This window comes from Cyanistes caeruleus, chromosome 9 (assembly GCF_971803275.1).
Source record: "Cyanistes caeruleus chromosome 9, bCyaCae1.hap1.1, whole genome shotgun sequence".
In the NCBI taxonomy this organism is placed as follows: Eukaryota; Metazoa; Chordata; class Aves; order Passeriformes; family Paridae; genus Cyanistes; species Cyanistes caeruleus.
The window spans coordinates 21,529,716-21,552,276 of record NC_141709.1 but is presented as its reverse complement, the minus strand read 5'-3'; the positions used below and the strand labels follow the sequence as shown (position 1 = coordinate 21,552,276).

At 36.6% G+C, this 22,561-nt stretch overlaps 1 protein-coding gene across 48 annotated transcripts in view; it reads left to right on the top strand.

Moving 5' to 3' along the window:
* ADGRL2 (adhesion G protein-coupled receptor L2) overlaps positions 1-22,561 on the top strand; it is a 389,866-nt gene that overhangs the window by 315,971 nt on the left and 51,334 nt on the right. For all 48 annotated transcript variants that reach the window (XM_086901649.1, XM_023932664.2, XM_086901653.1 and 45 more), the window contains 2 exons: positions 1,604-1,817; positions 22,119-22,228. In XM_086901649.1, the coding sequence (XP_086757775.1) occupies positions 1,604-1,817; positions 22,119-22,228 (324 nt within the window). The remainder of the gene's footprint in view (positions 1-1,603; positions 1,818-22,118; positions 22,229-22,561) is intronic.

Sequence of the window (22,561 nt, the reverse complement as noted above, 5' to 3'; positions counted from 1 at the left end):
CTGGGAACCTCATCAGTTGCCTGCAGTAGAGGGAGGTGAGGGTCAGAGCAGCCCCTGGCCTCAGTTCACTGCACAAGTTGTACAAAAGCTGGTGTTGGTGCAAGGGGAGGGCAGGGATGTGCAGGCAGAGCAGGGGTGGATGGGAAGATGGGCTCTGGCTGCCAGGGAGCCACATCCTTGTACTTGCGTGATCATTATTAAAAACTTTTGCCATCTTAACAGATAATCATCTGCAAAGAGTAGGAGTTTAAATCCACAGAATTCAACAGAAAAAGTGATAGTCTCTGATTCATGGGAAAATTTACTATCAAGGTGCTATCTCAAGCTGTTCTTGATTTTTTAAGGTACTTGCTTTCTTGCTTCTTCCAATACATAATGCTTTTAAAGAGAAGTTTATTTTCTTCGTTTTCAAAAACCACAGAGCTCCAACTTTCCATACTTAGCAGCTATTTCTCTTTGTTGTCACAACTGGTCTCCAACAGCCTGCACAGAAATATTAATGGCCTTGTGTTACTGTATTAAGAAGGCATTTTTTTAAAAAAAGGAAATTCTCCTGAAAATTTAGGAATTACTATTTTAGAGAAATAGGTTTTTAACACTGCCATATTACCCAGCTTGTCTCCCAAAAGTCACACAATTTTGTAAGAAACAGAAATACTGTTTAATAATAATCCATCAGTAACTGTGTACAAGAAATTGTAGTATGCAGATAGTTTTAGTCTGATGTAATATTTTTTTTCCATTAAGAAACATCTTTAAAAGACTACACATCTGGATGAATAGCTGAACCTTGTTTTGTTTCTGTATATTGCTTAATTGGAGAAGTTACATATTTTTAGGAATTCTATTAAGCAGAAAAAACATGTTAATATTAAAATTCTGTCAAATGTGTCATTTTTGCGAGAGATGGGGAGATTTTATGCAGTACACATCTGTGATTTGTGGTACTGATAATTTCTGTATTTGTTTCAAAATCCTATCTATATGTGGTTTAACTTATGTAAAAGACACAGTAATGAGCACTGGAGTTCAACTAGGTGAATTGTCAGTGTGTATATTGGCTCGTGTCCATGCTGAGGTCACAAAATAGCTAAGCAAAAGTAACCGGCTCTTCCTGGAGAAAGGGAGACACAAAGTAAGAAAGACTAATGAAGTTGGAAGTTGGATCTATGGCTTTGGGATTTTTTGTGGTTGTATTGTTGTCTTTTTTAAAATCACTTCTGCAAATCCTGCCTGCTCTGCTGCTTCCCGATTCCAGACACAGCCTGTCTGACTGTGCCCAAGGAGTGGAGACAGAAGCGGAGAGAAAAGAGGTGGAAACTGGAACGTGCAGTGTAGCCATGCAGACAGGCACCACTGTCTGCCCTGCCCAGGATTAGAGGCAGTGAAAAGGAATTTCCTCTTTTCCCAGATTAAGGACACAGAAGCCATGATGTAGGGATGTGACAGTTCCATGAAAGATGCCTCACTTAACATGGTACCAGGTCAAGCTGCGTAAAGGTGCACTTCCTTTAGCACATGACTTAGTGCTTAAGTGAAAGAATAGTCCAATCCAATATATCCTTTAGGCTCAACCCCATTTTGTCCTTGTTTTGTTCTCAAGGTTTCAGCCGAGCAGCTCTGCCATTTGGTTTGGTGAGGAGGGAGCTCTCCTGCGAAGGCTACTCCATCGACCTGCGGTGTCCAGGCAGCGATGTTATCATGATAGAAAGCGCTAACTATGGACGGACAGACGACAAGATCTGTGATGCTGACCCTTTCCAGATGGAGAACACAGAATGCTTCCTTCCAGACGCCTACAAAATTATGACACAAAGGTAAAAATACACGTATCGTGGTGAGGACTAAAGAGGAAAAATGCATTAATACAGAGAGAGGTATATGCTGTAAGAAATGTTGAGTTATAATTGCCACTTTGCTATTCAGGAGTATTGTTTCTATCTAATAATATTTAAAGGAAATAAAAACTAACAGTTGCAATTAGAGGTTTTGGGGTTTTTTAGTTCTGTAAACAAACGTTAAAAAGCAGTAAGATAACTTCAAGGAGAATGAAACAATTCAGTTATTTAGAGATTCCCTATCTCCTTGTCTTTCAGGAAGTCATACAGTCCTGAGGATATTTCCAAATGGCTGCTGTATTTTTCAGTAAATGCAGTAAATCCCTGCCATAGTTCCTAATAGTAGTTCCCTCCCATGAAAAATGTCAGGATGATTACATGCCAGGTTGATTATATGTCATTATACATGTGTATATGAGCATACATGTGCATATAACCACAAGTTAGTGACAGCACTTGACATTCAGAGAAGACAGAAGAGCCAACCAAGAATCATAAAATCATTTAGGTTGAAAAAGACTTTTAAGATAATTGAATCCAACCATTAGCCTGGTGCTGCCAATTCCACCTCTAAATCATGTCCCCAGGTGCCTATAAGAGTATTTTTATTACAAAAGGTGCGCAAATTACAAAATTCGGATACACAGAAAGTCCTGTGCTAAAGGCCATGTACAGGCAGCTACTGCTGACAGTTGTGGAAATGTCAGCGCAAATCGGTCACTGGCATTGCTACTGGATTAAAATAAAAGCCTGAATGAGCTCCAGATTGGTTGGAAGTTTTCTTCCCAGTGTCTTTTTCCTAGGGTGAGGAATCTGAACAAAAAGAGGATGGGAATAATCTGGAATTTTTCTAGTGCATATACACAGATGTGTCAAATGAAATATGCAAGTTGTCCTGCCTTCTGTGCTCCATTTCCTTTGTTCTGATAGAACATGGTAACACTTAGTAACATAGCCACCTCTTAAAAATAGTCTTTCATTTTGATTTACCGATTCACTTGAGTTGTCATGAGTGGGACTCTTACAATTTTTCATCATTTATACGTGAATACGCAGATGTTCTGTAGTCAAATATTTGGTCTGCATCTCAGACTTTAATTTCAAATGCTGGAGGTAATCTGAAGATATCAGGTCTTTTATTTCTTGTTCTGTGTTGAACCTATGTGTTGTGATCAGTAAGGGAAAGGCTCCATCGCTACACTATTAAAGAGGTAATATAACTTCTTTAAATCATGTTTGAATTATCTTCTTGTGGTTCTAGTTCGTAGCTGTTAATTAGATCAAGCCAGATTTCCATTGAGACTGCAGCAGCAGTGTCATCATCCTCTAATCTGTCAACTCCCTTTGAAACCACCTTCAATTGCTTTTGTAAATGTAGTGCCGCTCTGTAGACTTCCTTGTTGTGTAAAATGCATGTTGTGTTTTGATCAAAGTCTTCCTTATGTTCACTGCAAATATACAGATTAGGGTAGTCAGAGATAAATATAGAGGCACAATCTTGCTTGAAGTGACATCAGACTGTTAGTGAAAAGCTGAAATTTCAATCTTTCAGTTAATCAGCTGTAAATTTCTGATAGCAAAGTGTATTTTTGAACTTCCCCCGTCTTCTACTCTTATGCTTTGTTCAACATTAAAATAAAGTTGTGATCACATGTAGGACATTGGTTTATAGATTATCTATGCTCAAAGACTTTTTCATTTTAGTTCTCTTTTTTTTTGTCTGAACGAATGGCAAAGATCATTTGACACTTTGCTTTCTATTTTTGTCTGACATTTATAGCAATTTGGAAGTTTGCTTTCATGATTTTCTTTCTTAGATCCTGTCATTAAGTAGAAAAGATGTCTCTTGTCTTGCTTAATCTTTTCCAAAATTGCTCAATTTGTTCTATATTGTAAGCAGAGAAGAATGTGGCAATTTTTTTATGCAATATAAAAAGTTCTTTTATCTCATTTATTTATAACTGCATTGGTGACTCTAATTTTTTGTTGTCTCAGGCAAATTGTTGTTTGATACTCAGCATGTGTCCTTGACCTGATATATAAAAGTAATACATCACTTGTATTTTGATGGCAGCAATTGCATTGAAAAATCTAACCTGAAGGACTATCAGGTTCATTTCTTTTCTTTTTTATTTAATTGTTAAAACTTCTGATGACAGTGAAATCTTTTCTTATCTACATTTAGAAAAAAGCAGCAATAGTTTCTATATTTCTACCTAAAATCCTGCAGTGTTTACTTTTAAGGACCATTTTTTAATCACTTCAGTCAACCATGCTAGAACTGCATTTGACCACTCAATTCAGTTTAGATGTACAGTTAAATGTAGTTCCACAGCAATTATTAAGGACTCATTATTCATTTGCAACATTAATCCACAGGTTTTGCACAGCAACTACATTTACTGCAATTACAAGGTGAAAACACTAGCTTAATGAGATCAATACTGTGAAATCTGAAGACTGAAAAATAAGATGAGGTTTCCAGTTTAACATAAAGCTGTGTAATCACGTGCCCTGCTCCCCTTCCAGAGAATTTGAGATAGTAGCACACAGACCGTGCCAGTGTCCACTGATGCATCAGCTCCTCTTTCTCAGAAGAGCTGCTACTTAATCTTTTTCACCTCACCCCATTCTTTCTTTTCAACAGTTCTCAAAAGATTTTTAACTTCATGCGTTCCTAGGAAGCCTGACTAGAACACTAATGACTTCATTGCTTTGCTTTTACCTTTGTAAAGTAGTTATTAAATTTTTAGTCAATGATTGAAATTACATCCCAATTATTCCAGAATAAAGTCTTTCAGATGTATTTAGATTCTATGTAAACTTCAGACTGGCATGGTTGAAATGAAAGCTTTGAAGAAAGAGACTAGACCTTTAGAAAATCCTTCTCCTCTTTCACACTTCTCTGATAATTAACCCCAGCGTTTGCATATCGTCAAGTTTGAGAGATTCTACCACATGCTGCAGTTCAGCACAGAAATAAGCTAATTTCTGGAATATTTGGTGAGCAAGTAGCGTAAATGAGTGGCAGAGGACCAAAGTTTCAGGCACATTTTAGTTCTTAAAATAGTCAGACTCCTCTGTGCTCTGCTGTCCTTTAACAGGGACAAATCTCCTCTGTTTCCTTTTCATTTAAAAAGAAATTAAATGAACGGGGAAGCAGAAGATGCAAAGCAGCCTGAGGAAATTGCTCTAGTTGTTTGCTCATAAAGTGTTTTTGTGTGGCTGTAGCAGAAACTGTCATGAAACTATGAAGTTGATAAGGCTAATACTGCTTTTTATAGGCACAGCAGAGATTTGAAAATTAACACCACAAAATTTTTGTATGGCCCCGTGTTATCCATTTCCATGGCAAGCGGATTGCAGGAGGATCTTGTGAGCTCTGTTCAAACCACCTGGATGTTTATGAGCATTTTCTGTCTCCAGTGTCTCCTGTGGTCTGGACCATAGGTTTTTGTTAGGACAATCACTAAGCATTATCTAGGTACTGTACAGAGCTTGGGGGTCTGTTTTGATAGCTTAAAAGAATGACAGATATTTAATAAATATTTCTGAAGATGTACTTAAATATATTTCAGATCAAAGCTGTCTTATGTACATAATTTTAAAGCAGAATAATAAGATGCAAAGATGGATTCTTGCATGCTGGGACCATTCTTTTTGAATCACAGTTAGGAGTTGTGTAGTAGGAATCATTTTTCTTAATTTTTTTGTTTAGGAGAAGTTCAGGGTTATTTGTTGTCATGCTTGAATAATGATCTTTGTGATTCCAGGACAATGCAATTAGATTTTTTTTTTTTTTTTAATTGTGTATTTAAATATATACTTGGATGGTGCAGCAGATAAGAATTTGAAATAATACAATTTTAAATCTTGATAAACTCCATATTTAAAAAGAAGGGTCTGTTCCAATCTGTACACCTTATTTTTTAAGCAATTGTAGTTGTAACTATTGGGGCTAGTAGAAAATTAGTATTTTGTATTTAAAGAAAATGAAGCCTATTCACTCAGAATCTATGGAATCACTCACATAGATGTAAAATTCAGATTTTTACTTTTCACAGCCAAATTAATGTTAAGTTCAGAAAGAAAACACTGTTTCCCTTGCAATACAGGCAAAAATACCTTGAATTTTTAAATAGGAACTGTATGTTCTCTGATCTGATACTGAGAATATTGTTGTAAACACTGAAAATAAGAAAATTCAAAATGTTTAAACTTCTTTTGCAGACCATGTAAACATCCACATCAAAAGAAAGTAGTTGGGATATTCAGTTTATTTTGGATCTGATTTTTGATCTGCAATGGAAAGGCAGTTACATTAGTACTGCACTGAAATAGTCTTTAAATTCTGTTTTCACCTAAAATCCATACTGTAACTGTGGCTTTTGTGAACTTTATTTCTTTCCTAAGCATACTTATTTGGTATAATTTTGCTTTCTAAATATGCACAAACAAAGTAAACCTTTTTCCATAGGTAAGCTTAAACATTTAACATAAAAATATGTCAGGTATAACAGATGAACTTAGGCAACTGTAATTTTTTTTTTAGATACTCTTCCCTTTTAAAACGTTGCTGCAGAAAAGTAAAAGGATTAAAAAAGGAATAAATCCTCTTCAGCAGTGCTTGTTTTTTCTGTTGCATCTCTCCTGTCCTATCTATAGCACAAGCAGCACATGTACCTTCAATTACCATGTCTATCATGACACCAGTGACGAGTTCATGCCTGGGTTTTTGTTACCATGAACTTTTCTCACATGGCAGTGTTCCTAACCTGTTACGTCCATCATCCCTCAGTGAGACAGCTGCACTTCAGCAGAGGCTTTTCAGAATGTGAGCACACACCCCTGCCCCGCTGGGTGACCGAGGGAAAGCTGAAGGAAGCAGCATATCCACTCCTTCTCCCATGACTCATTTTTTCTTAATCCATCCCATGGGAGATCGGAAGACTGGAGGTGTTCATTCTTTTCCATCTATTCACACGTCCAAGAAATAGGTCATATATTGGAGAAATCCTACATATAAATGAGACATTTTTGAAAGAAAATGAAGTGAGTTCCATTCCAAAGAAGACTCATCTCTCAAGCCCTCTTTCCTGTTGCTGCTTGTCAGGTCTGCAGAGAAAGCACTGTCACACCGTATTAGTGTCCTTTCAAATGGAAACGAGTTTGGTCTGTTCCGTAATGTGAGTGGATAAAGAAAATCTTGCACTGGACTTCAGGCTTGGGTTAAATCTATAACTGATGAATCTCATTCATTGTAGCAAAAAGGTGTAGTTGAAAGGAAACTTGGCACGGGGTGCTTTGCTGGTAGAATGCAGAACCTTCAGACCTGAATTCCGGCCTGCGCAAGATTTCCAAAGAGAACCATTTCAGAGCCTCTTTCAAAAAGAGTTCCCTCAGACAGGGCCCAGGGTTGATTCAGTGTTTAAACTGCAGCACATTTCAGATTGGCCTTTCTTGGTGTGACTTACAGCCTTTTTCACGGGCTGGATTTTATCCTTTGCTATTTGGAGCTGCCTGTAATTGAGGTAATGGCACACTGCACTTCGGGGGTCTGCCAGGCTTAGGCAAGGGCTCTGCTGACCCCTGCTGCTATCCTTGCTTTCCTTGCTATCCTTGCTGCTTTTCCCTTGCTTTGCCTTCTGCAGCCGAAGGTTGCCTCTCTTTGCTAAAGATACTATCCAGTGAAAAGTGGTTTTGAATAAGAGGTATACCTTGCCTTTTTCTGCTTTCTGCATGGCTGTCCTTTTTATGTCAGAGAAATCCCAGTGCTGGTGACAGGGTAGCACAGGCTGTTGTGGATCGGGCACGTTCTTGGAATTTGCACACATCAGAAGTTCTGTCGTACTGATGCTGATCTCATGAACGAGGGCCTTTTGCTTTGGCATGCCAGCACTTTCTGTTCCAGCTTGCTTACAACTGCTTCACAAAACATTTGCCATACAACATTATCAACATTATGTCTTTTTCCTTAAGCACCCTTTTAAAATGAAGACTTCTATTAATCTGAAATAGGTCTTAGTACAGCACTCAACCCTGTGACTCTTGATGTAGCAGAAGCTTAAAATGCTCTTTATTGTGAAACTAAGCGTTTCACAATACCAAGTCATGGCCAGATTGATTCTTGTTTTGCTTTCTGTGTGTTAGTCACAAGACTTAGTTATGACTCAAATACAAAGAAAAAAGCAGAAATACATGTAGACTGTTTACATGAGCAAAGTGTAATCACAGAGCCTAGAAGGTTCCTGAAACACACCTCAATCCTTGGTGTTATTACAGCAGAAAACAGTAATATTTGTGACTGAGAAGAACCTTTTCTGGCATTGTGTATTTTCACTACCATTAATTCTTAATATGAAAGTAGTAGGTCTAGTTTTACTCATTAGAAATAGGGGGTTTTATTAATGGGGTTGCTCTGTCATGGCATTATTAAGTAAATTAAATATAAATCCTCATATTATGAGGTTCTTAGCAGTCAGGTGAGGGGAAATAGCTGTCAGTGGTACTTGATCATCATTTTGCAGTGTGTTCTATTTTAATTTCCTGCAGAAGAAATTTTACTACACACGTGCAAACACGTGACACGTGGGCACGTGGCTGTAGTCACGACATTGGACAGGCTACAAAAGAAACAACAAAAGGATCGTTCATACCAACTAATTACATTTAAAATTTAGATTTGGTTTACTTCAAAAAATATGGGATTCATTATTTTACTAGGGTGTAGCTTGATATTCTATTTAGCATTTTCATATCTTATATTCAAGTAGTTTTCTGCCTTTATTATTGTCGAAACCACAATCAAATTCTTCTTAAGTCAGCGTATCTCTTATCTGGCAGGATCATATATACACACTCATCAGTCTTTCCTTGCTATTCATGGGGTAAAAATAAATGTAACTATACATATATATACATAAAACTTTAAGTAGTATATGCTGGTGCTTGTGTATTTGAGCATCATATAAAATAGGCATTTCAGCCTGTGATTTTCTTGTGGGGTTTTTTTTTCTGCTTGCTGAATTGGGCTTTATTAGGTGTGCACACTGTTTAGCTCAGTTAATCACGTACTATATGTTTTGGGTATGTAATTACCTCTCTTAGTAATTTGCTGTTTTTTTAAGAACTTGACTGAGACAACATTGCTTAACCTTCAGCACTTTTCAGTTGAATTTTGTGTTCTCTTGAATGAGTTTGCATGAATTTTACATGGTTTTCATATTTCTAGTCTAGCCAATATAAGTTCCTGGTTCAGTTGCAGTCAGAACTTTATTATTAAAAAGTTCTGATTTACTTATATATTGCTGCACCAAATTTAGTTCATATAGCATAATAATGTAATAGTTGAAGCCTATTAATTCCTCCCACCCCAGTAAAACCTCTATAATACTTAGCCAAAACAGCTACATTATCTGATAAGTTGATTTAGGACTTTATACATGTGTTCATATAGCCATTTATCTCAGCCCTTTCTGAGGAGACCTTTATTAAGCTGTGATGACTGCTGAATATGAAATGTAACCAAGATTATTTTTTTATTCAAATATAATTTAAATATTCATCAAAGAGGAGTTATGCTTGAAACTGACAGAGACTATTAACATCAAAAAATATAATTAACTGCACTGGGTATCATGAAGCAGAGTTAGCCAAATAGCCGAGAGGTCTAATTGCTCTAGAGTCTGAGAAGCAATAGTTTTATTTTATACTGTTACTGTGGAATTAATAGTGATGTGGTTTCCTATGCGAGGCAATTAAAAGCTGCCTGTTAAGGTTCATTGCACTATAGGAAATCTGTGGAATATCACTTAGTAAACAGAACTGACATGGAAAATGTACATGAAGATGGGCAGAGCAGAGTATAGATCATAAATTACGACAGATTAATATGAATTAAATATATGTAAGTAAATTATGAGTACTTTCTAGTGTTAAAAGTCAGCAGTAGCCATGAAAGTGAAAAGTTTTCATTAGTAACATGAAGGAAATAGAATTTAAGGATTATTACAGTGAAGATGTTTAATTCAGAGGAAAGAAATAAAAGACTAGCATGGGTTTAAAAATTAAAAACTATATACGGAGTAGTATAGAAATTAGCAGATCTCATATTCTGTTAATTTCCTTCTGCTACAGAATAATCTCCTGCTTGCAATAAAAAGAACCCTCTGACCTTTGTGGATCAATTAAGCTTTTAGTTGTATTTAACAAGAAAAGTCTTCTTTATTGAATCCCACAGATTCTGCCTGTGCCCAAGGTATACATTCTAAAAAGGGGTGGCCATATTCATGATATTTTGACATTAATGAGTTTTCTGAAATGGAAGAGTTTAAGGATCAAAGATACAAGCAATGGTGGTATTTTACAACATTTATTTTTTTTCCTCTCTAATAATAAAATTGCGATTTAATTGCTTAATAAATGGACCATGATTACTGAAAGACATAGATAATTTCCCTCTTTCCATTTATCTTCTCCATATTGCAGAACAATAATTAGCAAAAATACTACCGCCACAAATGAAAGAAGTTTTTATTTTTTTTTCCTTCGTGTAATAGCTGTGAATGAAAGGAGTTTGCATGTGTGTCCTTTAGTCTAGGATGACACTCAGCTTCTGTGGTTTTTAAGAAGCAATCTCAACAACCAATGTCGTACTGGTAAAATAATATCACACAAAGAATTCAACTAGAATTCCTGCTTTATATAAAGATTGGCTGCCTGTTTCATACATTATTTATCAGGCTTACCCTGTTTATATCAGTGACATAAGAGTGTGTGCTACTTTCTCAGAAGAGCACTGTCTTTGCCGCTTCACAGCACAGTGCCTTGTACTCCCAGGCTTGCACATGGTGTTAGCAGATATTTAAAGCACTTCAGCTTAACATTTTATAGGTCATGATGAACTGAGCCTATAAAACAAGTTACTGCAATGAAGTTAATGCAGTCTTAAGAGTGTTACATAGACTGAATACTCCATATTCAGGATATTTTTAGCCCGCTGTAGACATATCAATGGGAAGGAAAGGTTCTTACCACGAGGAATTTTTTTCCATGTCAAACCTGATTTACAATACACTTGCAGTACAGAAGCTTTACTACAAATTTACTATTGAAAGCCATTTTTTCAGGTTTACCCAGTAATACAGTATTGATAGGAACCTTTGAATTTCAAATTGTTCTACACACTCACACACACACACACACACACACACACACACACACACACACACACTCACACACACACTCACATACACATGCAAAACAGAAAAAAAAGAGAGGAAATGAGGCAGAAAAATCATTTCATTGGGCAAGCTTCTCTGACCAAAGTCATGCACTTTGAACAACTTGGAAGAAGAAGCTTACTCCTCAGTGACACCAACCTGTGTGTTTTATCTGTGTACTTTGCTGTTGTAGGTGCAAAGGCATCTATATTCCTTTCTTAGTAGTAATCTGTGATCTTAAACCTTACTGCTCATTGCTTCTCAGATACCTTGCTTCTTGTGATATATATCTATATAATGAAGGAGCAATTTGGAAATGTATTTAATACACACCTTTTTGCAAAACTGTAAAATTGTTTTGCCATAACTCAAGAGTTTGTGTTCTGTCTATTAAATACTTTCTTTTAGGCTGAATTGTAAGTGTAGCAATAACTTGGCAGTTCTGAACCCATAATCTTTCCCTGTTTACTGAATTTATTACAGACATTGAGTTCAACTGTACTGTTACACTCTTGAAACTGTAGGTGTTTTCTCATCTAGGATGTAGCAGCAGTGATATTGCTTTCAGTATATTATTCTGGTGCCAGCATCACTGGTGGGTATGAAAAATATAATTTACTTTGTGCATTTAGCTTTCTTGGATAATTTTGCTGCCTTTGTGACAGAGATACAGCAAAAGAACACCTCCTGGAGTCCCATTTAAAACAGGAGCACTTTGGGTAATGTACTGTAGACAGAACACATATGAGTTAGAGCTCACTTATCGTGAATGCCATCAGCAGTGCCTTGTTGCTTTCTTATCAGCCACTTCCTGCTGTCAGCCCAGTGCTTATTTCAATAGTAAAGGATTTGCATCAAATGTAACACAATATTACGTATGGCTAACGTGCAGTTTTTAATTGTGCAGGCACATGAGACTCCTTCAGTGGTAGACAGTTCCATAAAAGGTTTAGATCATGAATATTTTTGACACAATTAAAGATTATCTGTGCATTGACAAAGTGAAGCCAGTGAATTTTCTGCTGTATATTTTACAGTGGTGAGTGAATCTGCTCGGTTTGTGCCAAAACCATCTGCAGAATAGACAGGATTTTTGCAGATGTGGGAACAAGCAAACCTAAGCAGTCCCCTAAACTTCATTGGGCTCAAAACTGGAAGTTCCAGGAACCAGAGAGTGCACAGTTCAAATCAGTAACTTAATCCCTTAACTTCAGATTGCAAAGAAAAAGCAGGATTGTGCTTTCCAAGTTAGCACAGCATACTTTTGCAGGGGAAGTTCTATACCTGGAAGCCCTGCAAGCTTTCCAGATGATAATTAGATCCAGACATCACTGTGGGTAATGAATAACAGTGCTTTTGTGACAGGCACTCCTCTCAGAAGAAAAGAAAGTACTTGTAGTGAGGACTCTCAGACACATTTTAATAGGAAATGACACCACTGTTACAAAGTTGATTAAAGATCTACCAAGGGACAGCACTTCTGGAAAAAATCAGCAGATGAAATGAGAAAAGTTGTAATTTTATTATTAGTTATCAGTTACATATGCATAACTTTAAGACCATGAAATCTGCAGTAAAAATTATGAGAAAAAGGACTGTACCTTCTTGCTAGAAGATTACACTTTTATAAATCTCCTAAAATAACCAAATTGTCTTTTGCCTCTTGCTCAGCATTTTGCTCTGAGTTCTGTTGAGCTGTGTAAATGAGTCACTCTGCAGCCTATGGAGTTGGTGGATATGCAGCAGTGGGCACATGGCCTCTGTTGATGAAAATGATAACCCAAAAAGGGGATATTCCCCAAGGCAAGTTTACAAAAAACAATTTATTCTTTTTCACCCTGTAAAACTCATCTTACATGCAGGATCTCTTGCATTATTACAAACTCTAATCCTCTGAGTGGGTAATTAACGGACCAGAAAAGCCATTTGTGGAAAGAAAGAGCCATAAGGGTGAAAAATATTTCTCTGCTGAATGATCTTTAAGGAGTAAATAATTACAAGAGTGAGAGGTTTGGGATGACCAATCTAAATCTGAACATAATTAGGATGAACACAGTTTGAAAATTGAAGCAGTTGGCATGTGCAACAATTCTCATTTCAGAAGACTAATTAAATATTTAAAAGCCCAAAACCCCTCACTATTCACAGAAAAATAACCTGCCACAAAAGGGTCTGTAACTTTGCAGATAATTAGGAAGGGTTATAGGGGAAAAATCACGGATCAGCTCCAAGGTTCTGCAAGGTCACATCTTATTATGGTGTACCTTTTATATGGGCTGATAACAAGATTTTGCTAATTTAATCTAAGTAGGGCATCCCATAGCGATTTTCCATTTCCCTTGTTAAAAATATGATCATTTTTCCATATGCCGACTGCAATAGGTGAACAGTTTTATAAATAATTTCTCCTAAATGATGCAGGCTGTAATATTTTTAATTATTCAAGGTGAATGCACGTGTTAAAGTTGAGTTAGGGTCGCACCCACTGCTTGCCCCATGTGAAGTTGTCCTCAGCCTGCCTGTTGCGCAGGGAACCCAAAGGACTCTATGGAGTCTGTTTGTCTCAGTGGCCAGTTCTGTAATTGACTAAATCCTAATTTTCTGTTAGAGGCAAAATAATTTGTTGTTGAATATGCATTTCTGTAAGCAATAGAGCTGTGTTAAACTCAGGAGACCCGTAGCGAATCAAACTGAATTTGCAATGCACAGATCTGGAGGTCTAGTGGAAGTGTGAGCACTGAAAGTGTATGAAGGCTCCTGTTTCAAGAGTTGCAGTAACAAATCATACCTGTCATCTTAAATACCTTATTTTAGTAATTAAAGTGGGTGATTGTTAAAAGTGTATTTCAGATCTGTGCAAATTAACGTGAAGGATAAGGCTACATGTTTTTAATATTGTAAATCTTCAAGTTACTCATTTAATAATGACTCAGAAGCGGTCTTAAGTTACATAACTACAGTATGAATATGCTGCATGCCAAGCTATGGATAAAAAAGATCAGCCATGCTGCAAAAAAAATAAAAAAAAAGAATTCTAAAGGGTTTTTACTCTTATCCTACACTCTCTGCCTGGTAGTCTCTTCTCCTGCAACTCTGTTGCAGTGTTATTCCTAGGGATCAGACACTGTGCTTCAGGATTTTCTCTTGGATTTTCTGTAGCTCTGCTCTAGCACTGTGCCTCTGAAATAAATGCCCCTTCGTAAAGTTCTGGGTTTATTTAAAGCCCCACGTTTCTCCCCTGGAACCTGCTCAACACACGAGGAATGATGCTGCACTCGTGCTCACCGGTGTGAATAATCTGTGCAAATTGCTCAGATACGACGATGCTGCACTACTAAAGTTTTCATTAGTAAGTAAGCATAGCTGCAGGCTATTTATTTTGTCTACATGGTGAAACATTTAATTGGATCTTTTGAACTTATTACTTTTCAGCAGTGTGGATCTGCTTGGCTTAGTTGGTGTTCTAAGATGTACACTGCCTGTAATCCCATGCTGCAGCTTGCTTGCAAATATGCATGCACGTAAATAATATGACAATTATTATGATTATGAAAATTACTGTATTTCCATTTCTTATTCCCCAGGTGGGGTTGCATTAGAAACATTTTCTCTAAAGAACAGATCTCTTCTGCTTCATACTGTTATGGGGTTTGGGTTTGCACCTATGCAGATCTCACCTGGAGATTGTTCCATTTACTTTGCACACCTCATTGCATCTTCACTTAATTTTACTGTCCTTGATTTACAGGCTTCTCCTCACAGACTCTGATTGGTCTAGTAGGCCTTTGGTATATGCAGTAGAAAGTAGCAGACACAGAAAAGCAGGATTATAAAAGCACCTAAAAATACCAAGAGAAAGCAGGAGTTACGTATTCCACTGGAATCCATTTTTTTTTTCCTTTTTCATTTTTTTCCTTTCTCTGTTTTATCTGATGCTCCAGTTTCAGGTTAATGATAACCCCATAATAATAGCATTTACACCAATAAGAAAAGTATTAGAACAAGGATGAACTGTAACAAGAAAACTATTTCTGATAGCTTAGATGTAAGTGAGAAGATTCCTCATTTTAACAGTGACTGCTTTGAACTTAGAGACATGAATACTAAAAGGCAAATGGATCATAACTAACTGTATTAAAGTTGTAAGAAGAGGTTGAATGCAAGATGTATAGTTAAATTACTTTGCCATGCAAGTCTGATACACATTTGTTGATAGTGAATCAGACTGGGTAATTCTAAGAAAAGGCCTATGGGAGTTGCATATTTTATGCTGTGTTTTATTGTCTATTTGGAGTTTTTATGCTTAATGCATACCCTTAGACTCCCACAAGATTACATTGTATAAAGAAAGCACAATTAAATATTATTACATTTTTTTATTGGGCAAATGAAAACAGGGCTATGGTGCACCTTCTCCTACAATATTAATTATACACTATTTAATTTCCTTATATGTGTTTACTTAGTAATTAGAAAGATTCAACAAATCATCAGTATTATATTTTGAAAGGAAACAAAAGGAAAAAACATCCTTTTTTTTTCTTTGCCCCAAATATTTTTTGTCCAAATCCCCCAGATTTGTTACTGTAATGGTCACATTGCCAGGTGCACAGAAAATCCCAGGGCTGGTTCATGAATTTTCAAACCAAGCTGTAGGATGCCTCACTGTCATGGGTGAGTCACCAATATCTAGACACAACTCTTATGGCCAAATTCTGCTATCACACCTGCTCATGTATCTCCTTTTTTCTTTTAGATAACAAAAACTACCAAGCACAGCTCACTAAATCCATTTCCTTTTTGTGCTCAGTAAAATAGCTGCTATTTCCTTTTTGAATGCTCATTCCCCTGTAATAGTTTTGGGGCTTCTAACTTAAAAAAATGATTTTTAGAAAATCTTACAAATGAATAAGCAGCATTATCAGCGCGTCTTCCTGGGTTTTAACAGGCCAGTCCTAGGATTCTATATCTATCCTCAGGCTCATGTGGCTCTGTAGGATGTGTGTGCTCTCTCATCCTGCATGGAAAGTGCTTGAGCACTGTGGAAACAGCAGTGATGGCTGGCCAATTCTCCTTCACATCCAGGCTTTATAGGAAGGCTGGATTTTCTCAGCTGGTCTTTTTTCAAGTCCTTGGTTAGGCTTAAATTGCTAACTCATTAGGTCTCAGCACATAATAATGTACAGCTTGTGAGGTTAATTTGAAACTCAGAATTTAAATACATTCCTTTAAATTTATCTGCTGTGGCATGTCTTTGTGCATACTTACGTATCAAAACACCCCTAAATTAAAATCTCTGTTGTCTATTTTATATGTAAGTTTTGTAATAAAACATAGCCTTTAAGTAATATCTGACACCTTCATACATGTGTAACTTTGCATTTAATGACAGGAGCGCAGGTTTAGTGAATATGCATCCAAAAGCAAAGCCACATCTCACGTGGCAGTTGTTAGACCATTAGGAATACAGCTGTAAAGACAGCTACTTACTCTGGGTAATGAGGTTCTGGAATTTTTCAGCGTAAGTCATCACACAAAGTGCATTCATCCCATATTCCCATATCTCTTCACTCAGACTGCAGCTCACCCAGGGTGAATAAGGAACAAGGAGACCATATGGAGTATGTGGTGCTACAGCTCCGAGTTTACGTGCCTCAAGTGGTGTCTAAGCAGGTTGCTGCAGGCGATATGCAGGAACATGCCATCATGCTGGCTTTTAAGTATTTAATCAATATGCTGAAAGAGAAATATCATCAGAACTGACTTGAAAGTTTCAAAACATACCAAGATCACTTTTTTAATGTATCAACAACGTTATTAAAAATTAATTTTATGTACTAGATGTGGTCTTATATTGTATCTTTTTTTCCTTTTCTTTTTTTTTTTTTAATAGTGAATTACATCTGACTGCTGTGTTTGCATTTCACCCTACTTAAGGAAACACTGCATTCACTGAAATACAGCATTAGGAATACCCAAAATTATTTTGATAGGTTTTTTCTGGCTATACATTAATCCATATCCTGTTCAAAATAGCATGATGTTTCTTTTATGTTACTGTCTTTGTAAAAGTTGTATATGCAAAGCAAAAGCATTCAGAGGACAAATTGCAATGTGGACATTATTTCACACATGCCTTATTTTTGCAAACTGCAAGAACCACTTGCAGAGGATCTGTTTGTATATTTCTGTGTCAGACGGGACTTGCCCACAAAGATGACCTCTTCCCTCAGTCAGTTGGTTTGATCCATGTACTGCTAATATCTTTCCAGAATCTGTTTCTCAGATCCCAGTGCTTCAATTTCTGGTCTAGTCACGATACACTGTGTTTTTCATTTTAATGCTGAAGTATTTGTTCAAGTCCATAGATTGTGCGTTTTTAATCTTCCTTAGAACAATGGTGAATAATGGCCCTTGGCAGGAGATAATGAAATTTTCCTAATTTATATTTTCAAGCAGAAGCTTCAATTGAAAATGGCATCCTATGGCCTGCAGACATAGCTCTAGTGCAAGTTTCAGGGGAGCTGTAATAATAATGCAGTGCCAGCAGTGACGAGGCATGATAGGACAGTGAAGAAGCAATTTAAGAAAGAAAAGAGAATGTACCAAAGCTTTATTGTAGCATATCTAATGATCTGCTGAAGATTCCCAATAGCTTTGGGAGCATGACAGGAGAAACTAATGTTATCTTGCCAAAACAGAAGCCCCTGCTTAATCAGCAGAACAAGATTATTGATTAAAACACCTCGCACAATAGATTGCACATAGAATCTCATCTCCATACATTGCACATGAAAAAGTGCAATAATAACCAAAAGGTAATAATAATAATAATAAAAAAAAGCAAAAGCAATTTGTTGGGAATTGTACAACTCAAGATTAGAGTTGAAATACAAACAAATTATCATGGAAAATACAGCTGTCCTTATAGCTGAGCAGATAGGATGGATGCAGCAGGGACAGAGGTACATCATGAGCAGGAGATAATAACAGCCCTCCTTTTTCTTTCTGTATTCATCTGAAATGTGAAGGGCCATTCCTCATTTGCACAGTCTTCTTCCTGAGGTGAAAGGAGTTCAGACATTATACTGTAACTGTTAATTAAACACTCCATTTGATTTTTAGATTACTCTAAGTGATGCATGTGCATTATGAAGATGTAACCTTTCTTCATTCATACTAAAATACGGAATAAACGAGTGTCAGAGTACACAATTGCTCCTTGCATTCATGAGAATAGTGGTAATTCCTGCATTTCACCTTGCAAAACTGTTGTCGCTGCTAGCACAAGAACCTGAATTATCATTCTTTCACTGCTACAGTTAGTCCTTTCCTAACTAGCATTTCAAATTTAATTCATACCTTTCCTAAATTGCTACTGAGTTCGTACAAACTTCTTTGCTGATCTGCTGTGTTTCCTTGTAAATGACAAAGTCATTGCATCATAAATCTTTATGAATATTGTGAATTCTTCCTGAGTGTGAAGACATTTCTCAGTGTGCAATCATATGAGTTTTAAGATTGTACATAAACCCCTGAAAATGTCCATATTTTAACATATGCTGGGGAAGTATGCAGTTATGTAGATTGCAGAACACTTGAATAGTATTTAAAACCTATAGAGAACTTAAACACTAGCTTACAAACACTGAAACACCAAAGTATTTGTCGTTTGTCTTCTTAAGTTTGCAGAAATTACACCTGGTTTGTATCACACCTTAATTGGAACAATTCTAAAAAAGTGAATATATGGACCAAGTTAGCAGTATATTAAAATTATAAAAAATTAAAATTATAAAAAAATAACTTTGATTAAAATTGATGAGGGACTGCAAGTTATTTGCCACTTCAGGTTTTTGAGGTTAGGATTTTATTTTTCCTGATGGTGTCTAGGCCAATTTTGCAAATTCCATGGCACTTTATTTCTACAATAGCCTTGTTTTAGAGTATCCTGCGACACAAAAGCTGGTTGCCCATTACAAAAAGGAATGAGTCACTAGATTTAAGGCTTCAACAACGCAATATCCTCTTCTTCAAGCACAGTGTTTCTAAGTGTAAAGGTTTCTTAAAATTATGAAGTTCTGCTATGGCAGTAATGAGGTAGCTTTGATAATCTGTAGCCATGTAGGATAATCTGCTGTTTAGTGCTATTTTGTGGAGAGTGAAGTCTCTTTTATCCAATATGCCACAGAATTTGGGGCTTCTTGTCTTTAAGAAGCTCAACTGAAACACCAGTTTGCAAAATGTTTTTTTGCTGACAGTGGCAGAAGTATAGGCCAATAGCTAACAGAGAAGTATCACAGTGCAGCAGACAGAAGGCTTTAATTTATCCAGAGAACAAATCACAGTAGTGTAAATTGCCTGAATTACTTGTCTCAGAACTATCTCTACAAAGATCACTTTTTCTTCATCTCTTCTCTTTAACCCATGAATTAGGATTGACAGCTGCTAGAGTTGCTGTTGTTTTTTTTTTTAAAGTCTCACTCTAATGGAAATATGACCTCTAAATACGTAAAAAAGTACTCAGATTTTATAAAACATAGCCAACAGTACAGCAAAATCCATGATTTCAATGTGCAAATATACAACTTAAAGCACGAATACACTATTCATGTAGTTAAATAATTCCACTTACTGGGAAGCGCTGGTGGGCCTGGTAGCACTGCTGTACACTGCAGCAGTGGGCACAACTCGTTCTGTCATCAGGGTCTTGGGTTTGCCCAAAGGGGGGAAAAGGTGACCATATGCACAGCAGGTGAAATTTTTCATAAAGAAATAGCCAAAACATTTTAGAGTGTCATCAATTTCCTGTGAACAGCACTCAATGCCTGAAGTTTGACTCTGACACTTACTGTACATGAAAAAAACCCTACATTTTTTTCTGGATTGTTATTACACATCCTTTTGATAAAACCTAGCATGAAGTTCTCAGTTTCCTAGCTGATGGCAGCATTATGAATCTTCTGCTGGGAGAAAATGAAACTGAAGAAAGCAACTATTCACAGGGAAATTAATCTATCTTTTTCCCACCGCTAAATATGACCTTGGCTAGCTTCATTCTCAAGCAATTTCTCCCAACACATACTCGTTTTATTTTGTAACAAATAAATAATTCTGTCTTAATTACTGCTCATTTGAGTATAAAATAAAATTTTCATACAGCTCAAAGCTGTTGAAACCATCATACTGAATGATGCACCAGGAGAAGTCTTGCAGGAATTACTTTGGTTTCAGTGTAAGGTTTTTACTAAAGGAACACACATTTAAAGAAATTTTTTACACAATCTTACATCCCAGATTTTCTCCTGCTGGTTTGTGTACCTGAGGTGTGGAACATAAAAAACCCTTTTTATGTTTGGGATATTGCAGAGAGGCCTGTGGGGTTTGGGGTCTGACTTCTTCTGCTTCTCTGAGCTGCTGCACTGATTGACTGTGCCTTTGGGATGGGAGTGGGCTGGCATTATTTGTGCAATAGCTGTGCAGGGAACCCGGCTTTGCCTCTGGGAAAGGTGGCAGGTGAATTCCTCACCACCTATCCATATCCATGGTTGTGTATATACAGAAATCCCTGCCTATTTCCAATTAGTTCTGTAATTATGAGGCTTATAATGGTAGAAATAAGTGACTTAAAAAAAAAAAAAAGAAAAAAAAGTGGAAAAACAAGAGTTAACTGTTTGAGTCACAGAACTTTTGTCTCTGGGTTTGCTCAGCAGAGAGGTACAGCATGTCCTGACTGGCTCTGTGCTAGTTTGATTACTATATAAAAAAGGAAGTAATTTATATTAGAGTTCTTTGAATGTGTTTGCTCTACCTTTTATGAGGTAGCATGAATTATTCTAATACCTGTTGGTGCTGTGCAGCTGTGGAAAGCCACTGATACAAGGCAGAGTGTTTTAGCTTGGGTTATGTGGTAGTCAGGAAGTATGGGAAGAAGTAGGGCAAAAGAGAAGTTGATGTACAGCAGGAGTCAAATGCTCATCTGTTACCTAAGTTCAGACTTGTGTTATTCAGTTTGCTGACAAACAAAACTAACCCCTGAGAAGATCAGCCAAGATCTTTCCCTTTTAGTCAACAAACTCCCTGACCTTCTCTTTTTTTCTTCCTCTTCTTGTGACTGTTTTCCTGTCTTACATTTTGACCATCTCTTCAAGGTTAAGTGATTGATTGTTTGTTCACTTTTAACTTCCTAAATATTCCTAATATTTGGTTACTTGAAAGTTTTTGTTTGTTTGTTTGTTTCTGTTTTTTTTCTAGAAAAAACAATAGTAGTCTAAAATCTATTATTATTATTAAACTCCTCAAAAACATGAAGTTCAATAAATCCTCACAATTAGAGGAATTGTAATAAAGTTCTTTGTATCAAAATGCATTTTCTTTCATTGTTAAGCAAACAATTTTAATGTTTAGTCTCCTCAAAAACACATCTGAATTAATTTTCTTGCAGTTCTTTTTTTATTAACTATTTTTCTTATTTCCTCAAATGGTCATTCTTTGCTGCTTCCTATAGACTAACAGGGGAAGTTTAGAGTCCACCAATCACTCCTAAAATAATCATAATGGAAATGCTAAAGTTCTTTGTCTACAATAGCTCTTCCAACCAAAATAATTTCCTCAAATCATAACAAAAATCTCTCTGAGATGTAAAACTATTCAGCAGGATGTGTGTCTCTAAAGATAGAAGGAATTACTCATTGTTGTTATTATACATTATTCAAAATTGCACATTTTTTCAGTCGTGTCGTCTTTGCATTTTGTTTTCATTTAATTGAACAGTAGTATCAAATCAGTATAAATTTGGTGCTTGATACAGCTATCTCTACCAGTGGGGACAGTTAAGATAGCGTCAATCTCCAAATGTAAAAGTATAAAGCCTGAATTAAAATATTGTCCTGAAGCCTTCTTTTGGACTTTGGCTAATTAGTATTAATTAACTTTGTTGTCTTATGTATTGAACTGCCCAAGTGTGAAGAGAGTTAGCACTGAATGTAGTCCTTTAGTATGAACTAGCAAATTAAATGTAATTTTAAATTAATTAGCTTGTTTTCTTTTCCCATTACAGGTGCAACAACCGAACACAGTGTATAGTAGTTACTGGGTCAGATGTGTTTCCTGATCCTTGTCCTGGAACATACAAATATCTAGAAGTTCAGTATGAATGTGTTCCTTACAGTAAGTATAATCTTTTTATTCTTGCTCACTTCCTCTGGCCCTCACAATTGAAGCTGGAGTGCTGTTACATGGAAAAGAAGCATATGTTTATGGCCCATGGACCCATTATGCATGCAAAGCACTTGCAGACTAGGGCCTCCAATTAGCTTCACAAAGTGTGGAAAGAAGCCATGGTGTGATGCTGGCCAAGTGTCTGTCTGTGTTCTTAAGTGTTTGGCTTTTAAGGCTACTGTTTTTCCAGAAAACAAACTCAAATTAGCTATTCAATAGGCCAGATAGAAATTTGTACTTTTGCCCGCAACCAGTTGCTGACAAATTGGCTTGGCTCACAGA